Source organism: Myotis davidii, unplaced genomic scaffold (genome assembly GCF_000327345.1).
Source record: "Myotis davidii unplaced genomic scaffold, ASM32734v1 scaffold937, whole genome shotgun sequence".
In the NCBI taxonomy this organism is placed as follows: Eukaryota; Metazoa; Chordata; class Mammalia; order Chiroptera; family Vespertilionidae; genus Myotis; species Myotis davidii.
The window spans coordinates 94,739-112,423 of NW_006288252.1; the positions used below are offsets into that span (position 1 = coordinate 94,739).

Sequence of the window (17,685 nt, forward strand, 5' to 3'; positions counted from 1 at the left end):
ACTTCCTTTTTCCCTGGCTGCTTTGAGAATTTTTTCTTTGTCACTAATTTTTGGCAGCTTTAATACCAAGTGCCTTGGAGAGGGCCTCTTGGGATTGAGGTAACTAGGTGTTCTGTTTGCTTCTTGGATTTGAGGCTTTAATTCTTTCCATAGGTTTGGGAAGTTCTCACGCTCTATTGTTTGAATAGACTCTCCTTCCATGCTCCCTCTCTTCCTCCTGCGGAATTCCTATAATTCTAATGTTGCTTTTTCTGATGGAGTCAGGTAGTTCTTGTAGAGCTCTTTCATTCTTCTTATGTCCAGGTCTCTCTCTCCTTGCCTCTGCGTCATTTCTAGATTCCTGCCTTCAGCGTCACTAATTCTTTCCTCCATCTAGTTGGCTCTGTTTTCTATCTCAGTAGTTCACTCTGAATGTCTTTAATTGCATGCTTCATTTCTGAGCTTTCTGGTTGGTTCTTTTTAAGTTTTAATCTCTTCGGTAAAGTACTCGTTTTGGTCATTGAATTGCCTGTTTTCTTGCATCTTGTTGATTATTTTCAGAACTGCCATCTTGAAATCTGCCATTTATATCACACATTTCCATGTGTTCCCGCTTGCTTTCTGGGGAGTTTTCATTTTCTTTCTGATCATCCTTGTTACTGTGGTTATTCATGGTATTTGTGTGATTATGTCTGTTATTTTTGTTTGGTAGTATTCCATACTTCTTTCCTCTGTTACCCCCCTCCCCCAATCTGTCTCTCTTGAATTTATATACAGTTAATTTCAGAGAAGAAGGGGTTCTTTGCTTAGTGAGGTCTTTGCGTTTGTGTCTATATTAATGAAGAGCTCTTTCTACTGCGTTCCCGTAGATAGTGCTGAATCGCAAGGCTTTTCACTCTGACCTCCTAGTCCAGCGGTTCTCCACCTTCCCAATGCCGCGGCCCTTTAATACAGTTCCTCATGTTGTGGTGACCCCCGACCATAAAGTTATTTTCGTTGCTACTTCATAACTGTAATGTTGCTACTGTTATGAGTTGTAATGTAAATATCTGATATGCAGGATGGTCTTAGGCGACCCCTGCGAAAGGGTTGTTCGGCCCCCAAAGGGGTCGCGACCCACGGGTTGAGAACCGCTGCACCTAATCTTAACCTCCACAGCTTCCTAAGACACTCTGCTTGGTGGGGTTTGCTTTACTTTCACTGTTGTGGCGACCCCTGACCTCCATGGTGCCCCAAGCACCCCTCCTGGGCATCAGTCACAGAGGGAAACCGCAGCAGCTCCTGGTTGACAGATAACAGGCTCCTGCACCCAACTGCACGGGCAGCAGGAGGCGAGGTGCGGGAGTTCAAGCAGTGGCAGGGCTCTGTGGTCTGCTTTTGTTTGAAACACTGCGCCTTGCCTGGCAGTGGAGAGCCACACGCAGAACCCTGTGCTCTGCCAGGCATCTCTGACCCAGACACTGTTCGCTCCCTTGCAGCTCGCCCCGCTGGGCTGCCCCGTGCCGCGCTCTGTTCCTCCCCCGCGAGCTCCAGGCGGCAGGGCGGCGTCTGTGCGTCCCTCCCTTTTCCTCTCCTGGTTACTCCCGTGCGCGGGTCTCAGGTGTGCCTCTGTGCTGAGCAGGGATGTTTTTGTTGAATTATAGTTGGTTAACGTGTTGACATTTCAGTGGGAGAGGCCGAGGGCTCCCTCACGCCGCCATTCCTCTGATGTCACTCTCTCTCGTTCTTGAATGCCCTGTGGACGTGGTATGCTATTAAAATGTCATTTTTAAGATTATATCATAGTTTATATTATAATTGGTAAAGCAAATAAAATTTCTCATTAACAGCTCCAAATTAACAATTTGGAGCACCTGCCAGGAGGGAGGGACAATGCCCTTTTTGCTTCGCACTTGCTATTCCGATAGCCCAGGGGTCGAATGATTAACATGCCTGCGCGCACACACGTAGGATGCTGTGATGGTCAAGGACAGGAAGCAGACGCCGATGGGTCAAGCTTGCTTTTTCTTTTTTAAAATATATTTTCATTGATTTCAGAGAGGTAGGGAGAGGGGAGAGAGATAGAAATATCAATGATGAGAGAGAATCATTGATCGGCTGCTTCCTGCACTTGCCTCACTGGGGATCGAGCCCGCAACCTGCGCCTGTGCCCTTGACTGGAATCGAACCCAGGACCCTTCAGTCTGCAGGCCAATGTTCTATCCTGTGAGCCAAACCAGCTAGGGCTAGAGCTTGCTTTTAGGCACAGAGCTAAGCAGTAAGTTCCTTGTTTCTTGGCCATTAAATAATGAGAGCAAGTCTATATACTTCTATGTTGTATTACTATCCAGGACAACTGAATCACAGGTGTGTGGAGGAGACAAAGAACAAGAGAGAATATCTAGTCCCAGGTTGTGTGACGGTTGTAGCGTGCAGACTGGTAAACAGCAGCCCTGGTGCTGAAGGCAGAGGCAGAGGCGACGCCTGGGGCTCGGAGCTCTGCCCTGGGACTGGCGCTGGCTTCAGAAACAGTGACATAGGCTTGTGTGCAGAGCAGCGTGCAGCAGCGCGTGTCAGCTGACCCTGGGGTTAGGTTCATGATCTGGAGGAAGTGGAATAAAACGGCCAGCTCATCCCACCTTGAACATTATGGTAAGCAGTCTTTCCAGTGGCATTGTGTAGGAGGAGCGGTGTTTATGACTAGTCGCTGCCATGGTCTGTAAGAGTGTTTTTAAGGAAAGAATAATTCTCTTTTGGCCCATTTCCCGGCCTCCCTCCGTCCTGTCTCCCTAGTGAAAGCGGTGAACTGATGTGGATAGAATTAATTATCGTTTACAATTAACTGTTTCCATGTAATCTTGCTGCTTAAACTGCTCAAGCTGTGGAACGCCCGTGTTTCTTGCTTAGGATGTCGGTAAAACTTGTGCTGAGTCATTTTGCGTGAAGTCAGTGGGGCGAAGTTCTATTTTTAGCCCCTGCAGGCCCAGGAGTGCGAGGGGGGAGCAGTCCCGTGCACCTGTTCGGTGCTGCCCACCTAGAGAGACTCAATCCCGTCTAAATACTTTCGGCCACAGAATAAGTACAAGGTTGCTACGAAATACACTCACTTTTCTTGTATCTGGTGAAAGACTTTTCTTTCCTCTAGTGAGAAATAGAATTTTTAAAGTTTAAAAGTCTACATAAGTAAAAGATTTTTTGCTCGTGCCTGTTGGCAACATTCATTTTTCTTTAAAGGTTGCCTCTTATTCTTACCCTCCCAATTTCAGACATTTCATGCTCTCTCCTCCCGTTTGACCCTGTTTCTGCACAGAGACTAGGATCTGGTCCATGACCCTTAAAGGGAAACGGCGACAGCTCCGGCCTGCTCTCTGGGCTGCTCCTCGTGGCGGTCATGAGGGCTCGTTTCAGAAGAAAAATCAGACCATGAGCTCCTCAGGGACTCAGATGAACTTTTTGTGATTTTTCTTTTTAAATAACTGATGTGTTTTCTTTTTCTTTTAAAATTGATTTTAGAGAGAGGAAGGGGGAGAGAAAGAGAAGGAGAGAGAAACATCAGTTGGTTGCTCCCTCACAGGCCCCAATCAGGGACCACAACCTGGGTATGTGCCCTGACCAGAAACCAGACCCTCTGGTATGTGGGGCGAGCCACCCGGTCAGGGCTGTGGTTTTTCTTTATATTGAACTAGAGGCCCGGTGCACGAAATTTGCTCACTGGCGGGGGGTGGGAGGGTCGTCCCCTCAGCCTGGCCTGCACCCTCTCACAGTCTGGGAGCCCCGCAATCAATTGCCCTGAAGGATTCCTGCAAGAATAGGGCTTCCTCGGGCCAATTGAGCCGCCAAGCCCCGCCACCCGGGGCCGCACACGGGGGCCCGGATGGCCGCTCGTGCTGGTCCGCCCTGCCTGCAGTATGCAAATTAGCCACCATGTTTGTTGGCGGTTAATTTGCATATCACTCTGATTGGCTGATGGGTGTTGCGAAGGTATGGTCAATGAGCATCTTTGTCTTTTATTAGTGTGCTTTTATTATTACAGATTTAGCACAAGACCTTGCTGACATAGGCAGTGACTAGGATGCTGACTTTAGCTGTGCGAGGGCACGTAGGCCCTTCGGCTGCCCCGTCAGCAGGATGCTGTACCCCTGGGAAGACAGAAGTGACTTTTCTCAGTGGGTGCCATTGGATAGATCTGGCCTGGGCTCTGCAATGGATCACCCCCACAGAGGGAGGCCCAGGCTACCTGCCACAGCGCCGCCAGCCAGGTAGCCTGGGCCTCCTACTTTGGGGCAATCGCGGAGCCCCCCAATTGATCGCCCTGCCAGCTGATGTCTTGAGCCTCCCTCTTCGGGGTGATCATGGGGCAATGGCCGGGCCCCCAACCAATCGCATTACACCCACCTTGGCTGGCCTGGAGCCAGTGGGTGTCATAGCGTGGTCATCTGGATGGTCCAGATGGTCATTCTGCTGTTAGGCCATTCGGTCGATTTGCATATTATGCTTTTACTAGAGGCCCGTTGCAGGAAGATTCCTGCAAGAATAGGGCTTCCTCGGGCCAATTGAGCCGCCAAGCCCCGCCACCCGGGGCCGCACACGGGGGCCCGGATGGCCGCTCGTGCTGGTCCGCCCTGCCTGCAGTATGCAAATTAGCCACCATGTTTGTTGGCGGTTAATTTGCATATCACTCTGATTGGCTGATGGGTGTTGCGAAGGTATGGTCAATGAGCATCTTTGTCTTTTATTAGTGTGCTTTTATTATTACAGATTTAGCACAAGACCTTGCTGACATAGGCAGTGACTAGGATGCTGACTTTAGCTGTGCGAGGGCACGTAGGCCCTTCGGCTGCCCCGTCAGCAGGATGCTGTACCCCTGGGAAGACAGAAGTGACTTTTCTCAGTGGGTGCCATTGGATAGACTTAATTAGGAAAACATGGATACTGAATTGGATCTACAGATGCATAATTTTTAAACTTTTGTGTTCACTTAAATATTGGTAATGTCTTTCTTTTGGAACATGGAAAATTAATTTCTTTATAAAACCTTCATATTAAAGCAAAAGAGTACAAAACCTGGTTTTTACATACCCGGCAGCAAACGAATGTGTGTTTTTGTTCCCACGCAGAGCTCTGGAATTGAGACGTTAGTGGAGGAGCTCTGCTCCCGCCTAAAAGACCTGCAGAGCAAGCAAGGTGAGTGCTGCCTCCAGGCCTGTCTGTGCAGGCACAGTAGTCACCACGGAGGCAGGGGGTGATCTTAGGATGGAGCCAGCAAGAACCACAGCGGGGGAGGTCTGTGTTCAGTGTGTCTCCAGGCGAGCGTGGGTCAGCCCTCCGCTGTCACCTGTAGGGAGCCCCCTGCTGCTGAGTGCATTGGCCCACAGGTGCCCTAGGAGAGAGGAGGAGAGAGGAGCAGCACGTCTCCTCCCGTCCTTGTGCCCTGCTGAGACCCCCCTGTTGACACCAGGCCTTCTTAATTAGGTGTCAACACTAAGTACCTCAGATTTGGAAGAACTTCTACTTTGACTCTTGAATTTTGGGGGGAAGGCAGGCTTGACAACCTCAATAAGCCATTTTGACTCAAGAACCCTCATCACGTTTTTTCCCCACTTTTCTGTAAGCCCAGCCTAAGATTAAGGACCTTTATTTTCCTTGTCCTCTTCATGCTCATTTTGCTGCCCATCAGGTCTTGACCTTCCTATTAAGGGCGTGGTTGGTTCGTTTGTGTTGAATTCCGGGCAGGATCATGAGTTAAGCTAAGGGAATAGCCCTTTGTTTCTGTTTTAGTGGAAACACAGCCCTTGGCCTTCTGGATGTTAAGGGACGGATTGCGAATTGTGATTAAGAATTTTCTGTGCAGAATTTTCTGATTAACATCAGTCAAGGTGATTCGGTATAGAAAGTCCATGAGTGCAGAATTTTGTGAGAAAATATTTTTGGAATCTAAACAGATGTTCTCTCTTTCTGGTGTAATTAACAAGTACCCAGGGGATTTCAGTTTCTCAGTCAGGTGCCTCCAGAGCGCTGGCTCGGTGATGAGACGAACAGGTCTCGCCTCAGCCGTGTTCACGGGGTGTAGCCAGAGACTTCCCCCTGGTACACTGAAGAAATAAGTTGTTATTACAAAGATAAACTGCCACAAAAGCCTATATAACTTCTATTAAAGTTTGAGAAATTTTTAAAAACATGACAAAACTTTCTAAATTTTGTTTCACAACAGAAGAGAAGATTCACAAAAAATTAGAAGGGTCTCCCTCTCCAGAGGCAGAATTATCCCCGACAGCAAAGGATCAAGTGGAAATGTACGTAAGACTCATTAGTCACAGAGTGCGCATTTGTTAAATTCAGAGTAAGAATTACTGCATGGGTTACAGTTTTGCTCATCGTCTTGTATGTAGTTTCATATTTTATAATTCAGGGAACATTGAGCACTTACGTGCATATTTGACACAGAATTCAGAGGTGAGTAAGGCTCTGTCCTTACATTACACATTGAATCAGCCTTTGTGCAGCGGGTGAGTGAAACAAGGCTGCTATTTGCCGTCCATTCATGTCCTGTGACCACGGGCATTCCCACTGTCTTCGGAGGCAGCTGAAAGGAGCCATGCACATCCTTGTTGCCCACACAGGAACCAGGTGCCCACTGCTGGCTCCAGCGGGAATGGCGAGTCATGGGCCTCGCCGCACTTGTTTGCTGAAGACACTTTAGTTCTTTCTTTGTAAGTGGTTAGTGTTAAAATCAGCTGTGTTACAAGCAGACTTCTTTATTACACATTGTATTTGGGTCTTCTGAACGTCTAAAACTTAAGGAAAGAGGAGCGTGTGGTTGGTTTGTGTAACCCTGCGTTGTCCACCATGGTGGCCTAAGTCACGTGCGGCTGTTGAGCCCTTGAAATGTGGCCACTTCACAATGAGACGTACTGGGAATATAAATTCCAGCAGATCTCAGAGACTCTGTGTAAAAAAGAATGTAAACTATCCTAGTAATATCTCTTAGTACCAATTACATGTTGAAATGATGTTATTTATCATGGTTATATTTGTAAACCATTAGTAAAATATATTATTGAAATTAATTTCACCTGTTTCTTCTTATGCTTTTACTGCGCCTCCTAGAACATTAAGAAATACATTGAGGCACACAGTATGTTTCTCTTAGCTCTGCTGCGGACCGAGCAGGTCCCTTCGTGAGCCTGGCTTTTCGCTGCTTCATGTGTGACCTTGCCAGCCGCCTGCACCTGGAGGCTCCCTCTGGCATCTGCTCGCTGTGAACTCTCTGGGGCTCCCAGTTTCCTAGCAACCGAGAGCTCTTCTCCCACTTTCCAGGCCTCTAAAGCCTGCCTCTCGAGGTCCATCCTCACCGCAGGGTCGCTGTCGAAGCAGGCTTCAGCCTGGACCCATCTGCGTCCCCAGGGCCCTGCACCTCAGTGTCCTCACCGCACAGCTGCATGTCTGGGCCGTGAAGGCGCCCTGCGGTCCACCTGCTCTCATTGTCCTTTCTGCACGCTTGCCTGCCACAACCCCTGCTAATTCTGAGGGTCTCCTTAATGCCGGCACTGTGCTCCCTCCTGAGAAAAAGCACGGCAACACTCACTCAGGAAGATGCTGTCAGGACTCATTTCACAGGCGAGTTCCTTTACTCGTCACAGCTCGGGGAGGTAGACACCTTTCTTGGGTGACTTGTTTGAGGCCACACAGCTAGAAATCGACAGTCAGGACTTGAATCAGGAAGTGTGGCTTCAGAGTGTATGCTCTCACCTGCTTGACTATACAGCTTTTCAACTGCATCCACTCCGGCCTCACAAAGCCTGTGAGGTAAGTCATGTCATCTCCATTCCACAGCGGAGGAAGTGTGGCCACGGCATAAATTAGTAGCTGTAAGCCGTGGCGTAGTGAGTCTGAACTGAGAATGACATTCAGGTATCTCTTATTGAAAGATTACATTTTCTACTATGTCATATTTTTCACTTACAGCTTCTTAGTTAAAATTCAGACTTTGAAGATAAAAACTGTCATCTTACATGTTTTAATATTCTTATAATGCTTATCTCGGTTCTTTGTACATTGGACTAAATGTAAAGGCTATTTTACTGTGTTACTAATTATTTAAAAGTTAATGATTCATGGGTAATGCAACCATTGACTGTTAAAGTGAATATCCCAGGCTTCCGTTTGGTAATGTTTACTATGGCTAATACATCTCAGTGCCCCTTCCGAACTCTTTGCACTGTTTTGCAGGTACTACGAAGCGTTTCCCCCGCTTTCGGAGAAGCCAGTTTGCCTGCAAGAGATCATGACCGTGTGGAACAAGTCTAAAGTCTGCTCTTCCTCCAGCTCCTCGTCATCGTCCACCGCGCCCCCAGCCAGCACAGACACGGCGTCCCCCAAGGACTGCAACAGTGAGGGCGAGGCCTGCAGGGACAGGGGCGAGGCGGTGCCCACCGCTGTACCCGCGCACACCCTGAGCAGAAGTAAAAACGAGAAGGAGAACAGATTTGGGAACGGCACAATTGAAGAGAAGCCCGCTCTGTACAAAAAACAAATGCGACACAAACCCGAAGGCAAGGTCCGTCCTCGCTCCTGGTCCTCCGGCTCCAGTGAGGCAGGCTCCAGCTCGAGCGGGAATCAGGGGGAACTAAAAGCATCCATGAAGTGCGTGAAAGTAAGACACAAGGCGCGAGACCTCCGACACAGGAAAGGGCGGAATGGGCAGAGCAGGCTCTCGCTGAAGCATGGCGAGAGGCCCGAAAGGATCAGCCACGTGGGCGGCGGCGGCAGCAGCAGCAGTGGCGGCTCTGGCAGGCAGCTGTGCAGGCGAGCGAAGAGACCATTGAAGGAGGTGGGCAGGAGGGACGCGGACGGCGCGGAGGGCGGAGACCTGCACCTGGACAGCAGAAACGACAAGGAGTACAAAGAAGAGCCGCTGTGGTACACCGAACCCATCGCAGAATACTTCGTTCCTTTGAGCAGGAAAAGCAAACTAGAGACCACGTACCGAAACCGACAGGGTGCGCGGGATCCGACCGCAGAGGCGATCGGAGAGTTGTCTGACTCAGTGCACGGCCTTTGTATCAGCAGCAGTAACATTCATAAAGCATACCTCCCAGCGGGAACTTTCATCGATGGTCACTTTGTAGAAATGCCTGCGGTTATAAATGAGGAGGTTGACCTCCCTGGGACCTCCTTCTGTTCTCTCCCGGAGGACAACAGCTACTTGGATGATATTCATCTGTCAGAGTTAACACACTTCTATGAAGTGGACATTGATCAATCCATGTTGGATCCTGGTGCCTCAGAAACAATGCAAGGAGAAAGTCGGATTTTGAATATGATTCGACAAAAAAGCAAAGAGAGAAGTGATTTTGAGGCAGAATGTTGCATAGTGTTAGATGGGATGGAGTTGCAAGGGGAACGTGCAATATGGACAGATTCCACCAGCTCCGCGGCCGCTGAGGGCCAGTTCCTGCAGGGCCTGGGCAACCTGGCGCAGTTCTGGGAGTGCTGCTCATCCAGCTCCGGGGATGCCGACGGCGAGAGCTTCGGGGGAGAGTCTCCGATCAGGCTCTCCCCCATCTTAGACGGCGCAGCCCTCGACCCGCATCTGCTTGCCGGCAATCAAGAGCTCTTCTCAGATGTTAATGAAGGATCTGGTATAAACTCTTGTTTTTCAGTGTTTGAAGTGCAATGCAGTAATTCTGTTCTACCATTTTCTTTTGAAACACTCAACTTGGGGAATGAAAATACAGATTCTAGTGTGAACACACTCGGGAAAACACAGTCCAGGTTGCTAATATGGACCAGAAATAGTGCCTTTGAAGAAAATGAACACTGTTCTAATCTTTCCACAAGAACCTGTAGCCCATGGTCCCATTCAGAAGAAACACGTTCGGACAATGAGACATTAAGTCTCCAGTTGGAAGAATCCACGCAGTTTAACACAGAAGATGTTAATTATGTGGTTCCTAGAGTCTCGTCAAATTATGTAGATGAAGAACTTCTAGATTTTTTGCAAGATGAAACTTGCCAACAAAACAGTAGAACTTTAGGAGAAATTCCCACGTTAGTTTTAAAAAAAAAATCGAAACTAGAATCTGTCTGTGGTATTCAGCTCGAACAAAAACCAGAGAACAAAACCTTTGAACCTACGCACATGAGTTGTGGGAGCAGCCCAGGTGGAGACGGCTATGGTCCGGGGGTCCTTAAAGACATCTGGACACAGCTGGCGGAGAGGAACTCCGTGGCGCTGGTGGAAGCCGAAGGAGCTGCTGATGAGCTGTTCTCGACAGACGTGAATAACTATTGCTGCTGTCTGGACGCTGAAGCCGAGGGGGAGCCGCTCCGGGAGCCCAGCAAGGCCGTGCAGCGGTCGGAGTACCGCCTGTGGGAGGGGCAGAAGGAGAACCTGGAGAAACGCGCCTTTGCTTTGGGCGAGCTGTCCAAGGTGGACGGCGGCGACTACACCACACCCTCCAAACCTTGGGACGTGACCCAGGAGAAGGAGAACGCGTTCATTCTCGGGGGCGTGTACGGAGAACTGAAGACCTTCAGCAGCGACGGGGAGTGGGCGGTGGTGCCGCCCGGCCACGCGAAGGGGAGCCTGCTGCAGTGCGCGGCCTCCGACGTGGTGACCATCGCCGGCACGGACGTCTTCATGACGCCGGGGAACAGCTTCGCTCCCGGCCACCGGCAGCTGTGGAAGCCCCTCGTGGCGCTGGAGCAGAGCGACCCGCCGAGGACGGGGGAGGGCGGGTTAAATAAGGGGTTTTCCTTTGTCTTCCATGAAGACTTCCTGGGAGCTTGTGGCAACTTTCAAGTTGAAGATCCTGGACTCGAGTATTCGTTCTCTTCCTTCGACTTGAACAATCCGTTTTCCCAAGTTCTTCACGTGGAGTGCTCCTTGGAGCCCGAAGGGATCGCGTCTTTCAGCCCTGGTTTCAAGCCCAAGTCCATCCTCTGCTCCGACTCCGACAGTGATGTGTTCCACCCCCGGATCTGCGGCGTCGACAGAACCCAGTACAGGGCCATTCGGATCTCGCCTAGGACTCACTTCCGCCCCATTTCCGCATCCGAACTGTCCCCTGGAGCGGGGAGCGAGTCCGAGTTTGAGTCTGAGAAAGACGAAGCCAGTCTCCCCGTTCCTCCTCAGGTTGACGCGTTCGAAGATCCACAGGCAGATCTCAAGCCCCTGGAAGAAGATGCGCAGAAAGAAGGCCATTACTACGGGAAGTCGGAACTGGAGTCGGGGAAGTTCCTGCCCCGGCTGAAGAGGTCGGGGATGGAGAAGAGCGCGCAGACGTCCCTGGATGCGCAGGAGGAGCCAGCGGGGAAGCAGGCCCAGTGCCTGGAGTGCAGCGGGAGCGAGCCCCTGGGCACCGGTGTGGAAAGCTCAGAGGCAAATTGTAAAATAATGGCCCCGTGTGAGGAAGACGCTCATCATTTCTGCAGTTGCAAAGCAGGTTGTCAGTTCCCTGCCTATGAAGATAACCCGGTTCCTTCCGGACAGCTGGAGGAGGTATGTGTCTATGTGTGGGTGTCCATAAAGGGGTTTGACAGGCTGTACCCCAAGAACAGGCAAGGAACGATGGCGGTAAGTTATTGAGGCATGTGCATAACTGTCTTAAAATGGATCATCCTTATGGTTTTACATAAGGACTTAAAATGGACTTGATGTTTATAAACTTAAACTAGACATTTTATGCAGAGAAAAGACATTTAAAAATACATCAGTGGTCTAAGGTTCTCATGTGTTGTCTTAACATGCATGTATTATGCTTAAAGCGAAACCTAATCTATAAGCATTACAGCTTTCAAAGTTGGTGAATCAGAGAACGCCAGGTGCTAGAACGGGGTCAGACCACCTCGGTACTTGAGTTCTGGCTGAGAAAGAATTCAGAGCCAAGACTCAACCTGTAAGAGAACATTTATTTAGAAACTCACAGAGGTAGAAGTCATTTGTAGAAGAAATGTGCTTAGGAAACAAGTTATAGAGGGAAAGAAAGGGCCCTTGGAGCTGAGAAGTGAGGAAGGTGAAGGTGTCATGCTTGTGGGGAGCGGGAGGGGAGGGGAACGACACAGCCATGCTCTTGGGGAGAATGTGCGGGGTCCGCATCCTCAGGCTTTCAGGGTGGAGAGTGTAGGGCAGGGCCCAGGGGACGATCTCAGCAGCATATGCAGCAGTTTTCCAGGTGGGTCCTTCAGGGCCAGGGTTTCCACTGACTGACTGGCGCCGGGGCAGGGGCTCATTATCTAATGCAGCTGGTTCTGAGGGCAGCCATGGGGCTGGTTGTCTGACTGCTGCTTTTCTGGCCCTGAAGCTAAAATATACTGAGGCCTGGATGTTAGCCTAGGGAGGGAAGGTCAGGGGCCTAAATTGGATGATCAGAGACATGAGAGGTCAGGCGGTCCAAACCGCATGAGCAGCGTATGCTAGGGGAGGAAAGCTCACCCTACAGTTGTCCTTTGCCAAGCCCCCGGGGCTTTCCCCGCTGTAGCCTTCTGTAGCTGGCCCGTCGTCCTCACTCTGCCCATGTCTAACTGCCCTCCACACTGCTCTTCAGAAGCAGCAGCGCGTCCACCTAACTGCCTCTGCAGCATTGAAATCGGGGAACCTGTGTAGCGCTCTCTGCAGTGCATTTGCTGCGTGTGAAAACTAGCCCACAGCCCATGTGCAACCCAACAGCTTCCACAGAATCTCTGCGCAGGCACAGCTCACCCCAGCGCAGGTTCCCGCAGTGACGAGTGAGAGCAGGAGTCACTTAATGGGAGCCACTGTCCCCTCTGTGCTCCTAGGAGTGCTTGAGCTTAAATTAATTGTCCAAGAAATACCACTTAAAGCAATCACCTGCTTCCAAGAGCGCAGTGGTCTGCCCACTCCGGCCATCATTCGGTGGAGCAGCACCTGGCTTGCTGGAGCAGCTGTGAGAGGCACTGCAGGTGGGGAGGAGCCCTCACACCTGCGCCCGGGAGCAGCCGCGAGTCACCTTCCTCCCATGTGTCCCGCGCACTCCTCCACCGTGGGCACATCCGAGTCCTCCCCGTGCCGAGCCCTCAGGCCCCTCCTCCTTCCCTGGCACATTCCCTAGTTCTCTCTGCTCTTAATTTTCCCTGCATCACATGCCTCTTTTTATTGCATTTTCCATTCTTCATGAGTCACTTCTGTACTTCCTCTCGTTAGATTGGAAGCCCCTGTGCATACAGACCGGGTGCCTTCCTCATTTGTCCGTCCCTGCCTGGGTGCAGGTGATGGCAGGAGGACCCCAGGTGACAGGAATGCTGCTCTAATTAGCTTGCTGGATATCCTTAGACCAGTGGTTCTCAACCTTCTGGCCCTTTAAATACAGTTCCTCAGGCTGGGATCCAACCATAAAATTATTTTCGTGGCTACTTCATCACTGTCATGTTGCTACTGTGATGAATCGTCATGTAAATATCTGATATGCAGGATGTTCTTAGGCGACCCCTGTGAAAGGGTCATTCGACCGCCAAAGGGGTCACGACCCACAGGTTGAGAATGGCTGCCTTCGACTGAATTGAAACACTGAATCTTAACTTGCTGAGAACAAAAACAATGTTGCTCGCCTATGTTTACTGCCCACTTTTCGTCCTTAAACATTCCTTTCTGTACTTTGTATCTCACCTGGCTCCAGATTGGGAAGAAAGAAAAGGAGGGGAGAAGCGATTCCACCTCAGCCACCACACTACCATGTGCCTCGCTTGCTAGTATGTTGATGTATTTCCGTGTTACCAGCGTTCTGGGTTGCCTGGAAGGTTATAGCACCAGTACAGTCCTCAGAGGACATTGCCGGTCGCCTGATAGTGCAGGTGTTGTTGGTACCATCAGCCCTCGTCTCTCGACAGCGGCACACGGTTCAGAGCTGGTCTGAGCTCACTCCATAGATCCCTGAGGGTGGAGGGGCCTGAGGGACAGCATGGGGTCGGGCTGGGAGCAGAGCCCGGCCTTCCTCTCTCACCGTCTGGTCAGCCTCAGAGCTGCTGCAGGGCTCCCCTTCCCTGGGTGAGGACAGGCCACCGAGGGCAGTCTGGGCGCCCCACCGTGTCCGAGCACGCGGGCTACACATGCAGGATTTCTAGTAGAATGGGTGCCCAGGAGAATGAATGACTGTTTGCCAAAGTTCCCATCAGCAAACATATATCACATACCTGACAAGGCATTGTCCCTGCCCCTGAGGAAGCCAGTCTAGTCCCAGACCACTTTGTAAACCGATCCCTTATTTTGGTTGAAGTAGGTAATTCATTCATGTGGTTCAAGATCCAAACTTAAAGACGGAGCGCACAGTGAGGGCTCCTCCCCAGCCACAGTCACAGCCACAGCCACGAGAGGTTCTGGGGTCTCCTCTGAGTGTGTATTCCGCATGGATACGCAAATATGTGGTCACATCTATTTCCTCCTATTTGTTCTTTTTACTGAAATGGCACTTCATTATAATCCCCCTTCCTCTATTTTCTGCACACGATTCTGTTGTGTGGATGCACCATGATTTGCCCGGCGGGTCCCTTATCTTCAGGTAATTTGAGACTGCATGGTCGGGGGCATGGCGCCAGGAGCACGGGGTGCCCGGGAGCCCAAGGCGAGCCCTCACCCCCGAGAATCAGGGAGACGTCTGAACAACCTGCGGGCTCAGGCAGAAAGGAGGCGGGCACACAGGCAGGAGGAACAGCATGGGCGAAGGTCAAGGGGCTTGAAGTTAACTCCTCACTCACGTGTGCAGGCCCTGCCCGCAGGAGCTCCGGCTCCTGGGGGCTAGCAGTGTGTCGCGGGACACTTGTCACCTGCTTGGTTACCGTCTTGGTGCCCTGCACTTCGAAGCACAGATCCGAGGCGGGGGCCTGGGCCATAGAAGAACACGTATTCGTTTGGCAAAGGTCATAGATGTCAGATGGTCACTAGACTTCCCGTGGCGACTGCGGCCTCGGTCTGTCCATGTGAGTAACTGTGTTGTGCAGCTGCAGGCGCCCGCCGTTCTGGAGAGGAGGCCATGGGCAGGCAGTGTGCGGGGTGGGGGTGGGGGGGGACCAGAGGCTGATGGGGGTGGCGCCCAGAGCCACCGACCATGTGACCATCCCCGCTGCTGTGCACTGCATGCCCGCAGAGACCTGCAGCCGGTCCCCTGTGGCTGCGGAGGACACTAGGTCCAGGGGGTAAGCATCTGTCCCAGATCCCCGTCTGAGGGACAGAGCCGAGTTCTCGCTCTGGTTAGCACTTCCTGTCGGTAAAGGGAAACTTCAAGCAGCCCGGGTCGAGTCTCTCAGACTCCAGTCTCTCCTTAGTCCCTGTCGCTCTCTGCTTCTCTTCGTGTACATTTCCAGGTGTATGGGGGCTTTCTTTTCCTTGTGTGGCCCTGATAACAGAACGGACTGTGGCAAACAGTCCCAGAGCACGACTCACAGGAACCCCAATCCTTTCCCTTCACCAGAACCAGGAACACGCAGCGAGTGTAACGGAGCCTCCGCCCCTTCCACCTGCTGAGCATTCCCGAGCGCTGCTCATCGCTGGGCGGCGCGGGTCTGGCTCTAGGTTCAGTTGGTATTCTCTCTCTCTCTCTCGCTCTCTCTCGCTCTCTCCCCCCAACCTGTGAAGAGCCTGTTACGCTGGGTGCTGCTTGGTGCTGGCGCAAGGAACCGCGACTGCACGTTTGCAGCGCCACGCTCAGTGACCACGGCCAATGCTGGGGAAGGGGAGGCCGGGGAAGGCTTGGTGGCAGGAGGAGTGTCCGTAGTCAGTCTGGTGGCTGGCAGTTTCAGGAGCGGCCTGGAGGCGGGAGGTGCTCGGGCAGGTGTGCCGGCTCGGGCAGGCGGTGTTCTCTTTTACCCCACTCTCTCCGCTCCTCTCACTCTCAGCCACAAGTCGAATTACTACATTAAACAGACTTCACTTAAGGCACGTCGTCCTCACTGTGCAGCCTGGAAGGTGCGAATGGCTCAGTGGGAAGATGGTGTAGAAGGACGCGTATTCGTTTGGCAGAGGTCATAGGTGTCAGATGGTCACTGACTGTGGCGATCCCGGCCTCGGGCCTGTCCATGTTGTGCACCTGAGACAAATATAATCTTGTGTATTAGCTGCATATTTAAGTAATTCTTTATTGACTTTAGAGAAAGGGAGAGAGAGAGAGAGAGACATCAGTCATCCCCTCTCCTGCACCCCCCTCCGGCATCCAGCCCGAAGCCCAGGCCGCGGCCTGACTCGGAATTGACCTGGCGTCCTTTTGGCCCACAGGCCTCCGCTCGTCCAGCTGTGCCCCGGCCGGAGCTTGTTAACCATAGTAACAAAGTACAGATGAGGAGACAAGGCAGCGTGAACAGTGCGTGTACATGGACTGTGTGTCCAGTGTAGCATAAACAGGACAGGAAGTCCCTGCCGTTGGGATTGCCACTCTAATGGAGGATGCAAGAGAACTCTTCAGACTGGCGGGAACTGGCACACTCTTCACATGTTTCAGCACGAGAGGGAGCTGTAGGCAGGTGTCCTCTGCGGGGCCGCAGACGCCAGTACCTGCCTTAGGTCCACAGAGGTACAAGAGACCTGGTCCTGCCCGTCAGCGCACAGTGCGGCTCACTCGTACCGCGCCTCCTCCTCCTCCTGCCGACCCAGCTCCCGGGTGGGGCTGGACCCCCTCAGCCTGCACCCCTGGGTTTTGCTGGCCTCGTTTGCGTGAAGCCTCCCCTGGGCAGTCCCTCCTGCCTTGGTTTCTGTTGCTTGAGGCGCAGTGCTGATGTTCATTGTTAGAGTGAGCTCAGGAGGGGATAGTGGCAGCGAGCTGACACAGGGTGACAGCACAACTTCCATTGCAGATCTAGGCGTGTTTCTGGGAAGTTACGTTAAGCAAAAATGAAAGTTGGAAGCGTGTTTCCCATTTAGTTAAATAATGAAAAACACCAGTTGCTAAATCAAAAAGTTGTAGGTCCGCAAAGTATTTTAAGAGAGTAACAGTCCTGTTAGAGAATTGATGAGTATTAGTTGCTAAAGCAGAATTTAAACTTGAACACTAATGAAGGTCTCCTAAAACGATAAAGATGTGCGCAGTGTCCACAGGCCTGTACACTGAGCAGACATCTGTGGAGAGGGCTGGGGCTGTGGGAGGTGAAGACACCAGACCAGGCCTTCCCTGGGGAGAGGGAAGGAGGAGCATGGCGGAGGGTTGCCCTGGCCACCAGCAGCCAGGATGCATGTGGGCACCGCAGCTGCCACAGACTCTAATTACCATCCACGGACACCTGCTGCCTTTGACCACTGGCCACATTGCCCAGCAGGTGGGCGGGATCTGGCTGGGACCTGAGAGTTGCACTCGTCCAGGATGCAGCCTGGATTCAGACTCGTCCCCTGGGAGCCTGGTGCCCTCTGCAGGGCCAGGGAGATGCAGCGAGTGTGTGCCGGTTTCCTACCCTCAGAGCTCCCCCTTCTCACCAACCCCCCACCTCCCTTCCAAGGCCATGTCCTGGAAATTGGGATTACTCTCAGCATTATTACCGGGTTTTTAGTCTCACCTTCCTTCTGGTTCTCACTGAAGCAAGTAATGCTGTTTTAAACACATTTGGGCCAAAAACTGGCTATAAAATTTCCTTCTGTACCATTTCTTCTTCCTTGACTCCCTCGAGCCTGGTGTGCGAAGAGGAGGGTCCCCCATTTTCTCTAGAGCCGTGGTCGGCAAACTGCGGCTTGTGAGCCACATGTGGTTCTTTGGCCCCTTGAGCGTGGCTCTTTCACAAAATACCACCTAC

General features: G+C 51.7%; 1 protein-coding gene across 2 annotated transcripts in view; it reads left to right on the forward strand.

Annotated features, from left to right (window-relative positions):
* KIAA0232 (KIAA0232 ortholog) overlaps positions 1-17,685 on the forward strand; it is a 32,698-nt gene that overhangs the window by 5,308 nt on the left and 9,705 nt on the right. The window contains exons 2-5 of one of the 2 annotated variants that reach the window (XM_015561574.1): positions 5,076-5,142; positions 6,170-6,251; positions 8,188-11,461; positions 13,596-13,668. In XM_015561574.1, the coding sequence (XP_015417060.1) occupies positions 5,076-5,142; positions 6,170-6,251; positions 8,188-11,461; positions 13,596-13,668 (3,496 nt within the window). The remainder of the gene's footprint in view (positions 1-5,075; positions 5,143-6,169; positions 6,252-8,187; positions 11,462-13,595; positions 13,669-17,685) is intronic. The other variant, XM_015561573.1, reaches the window with a different exon arrangement.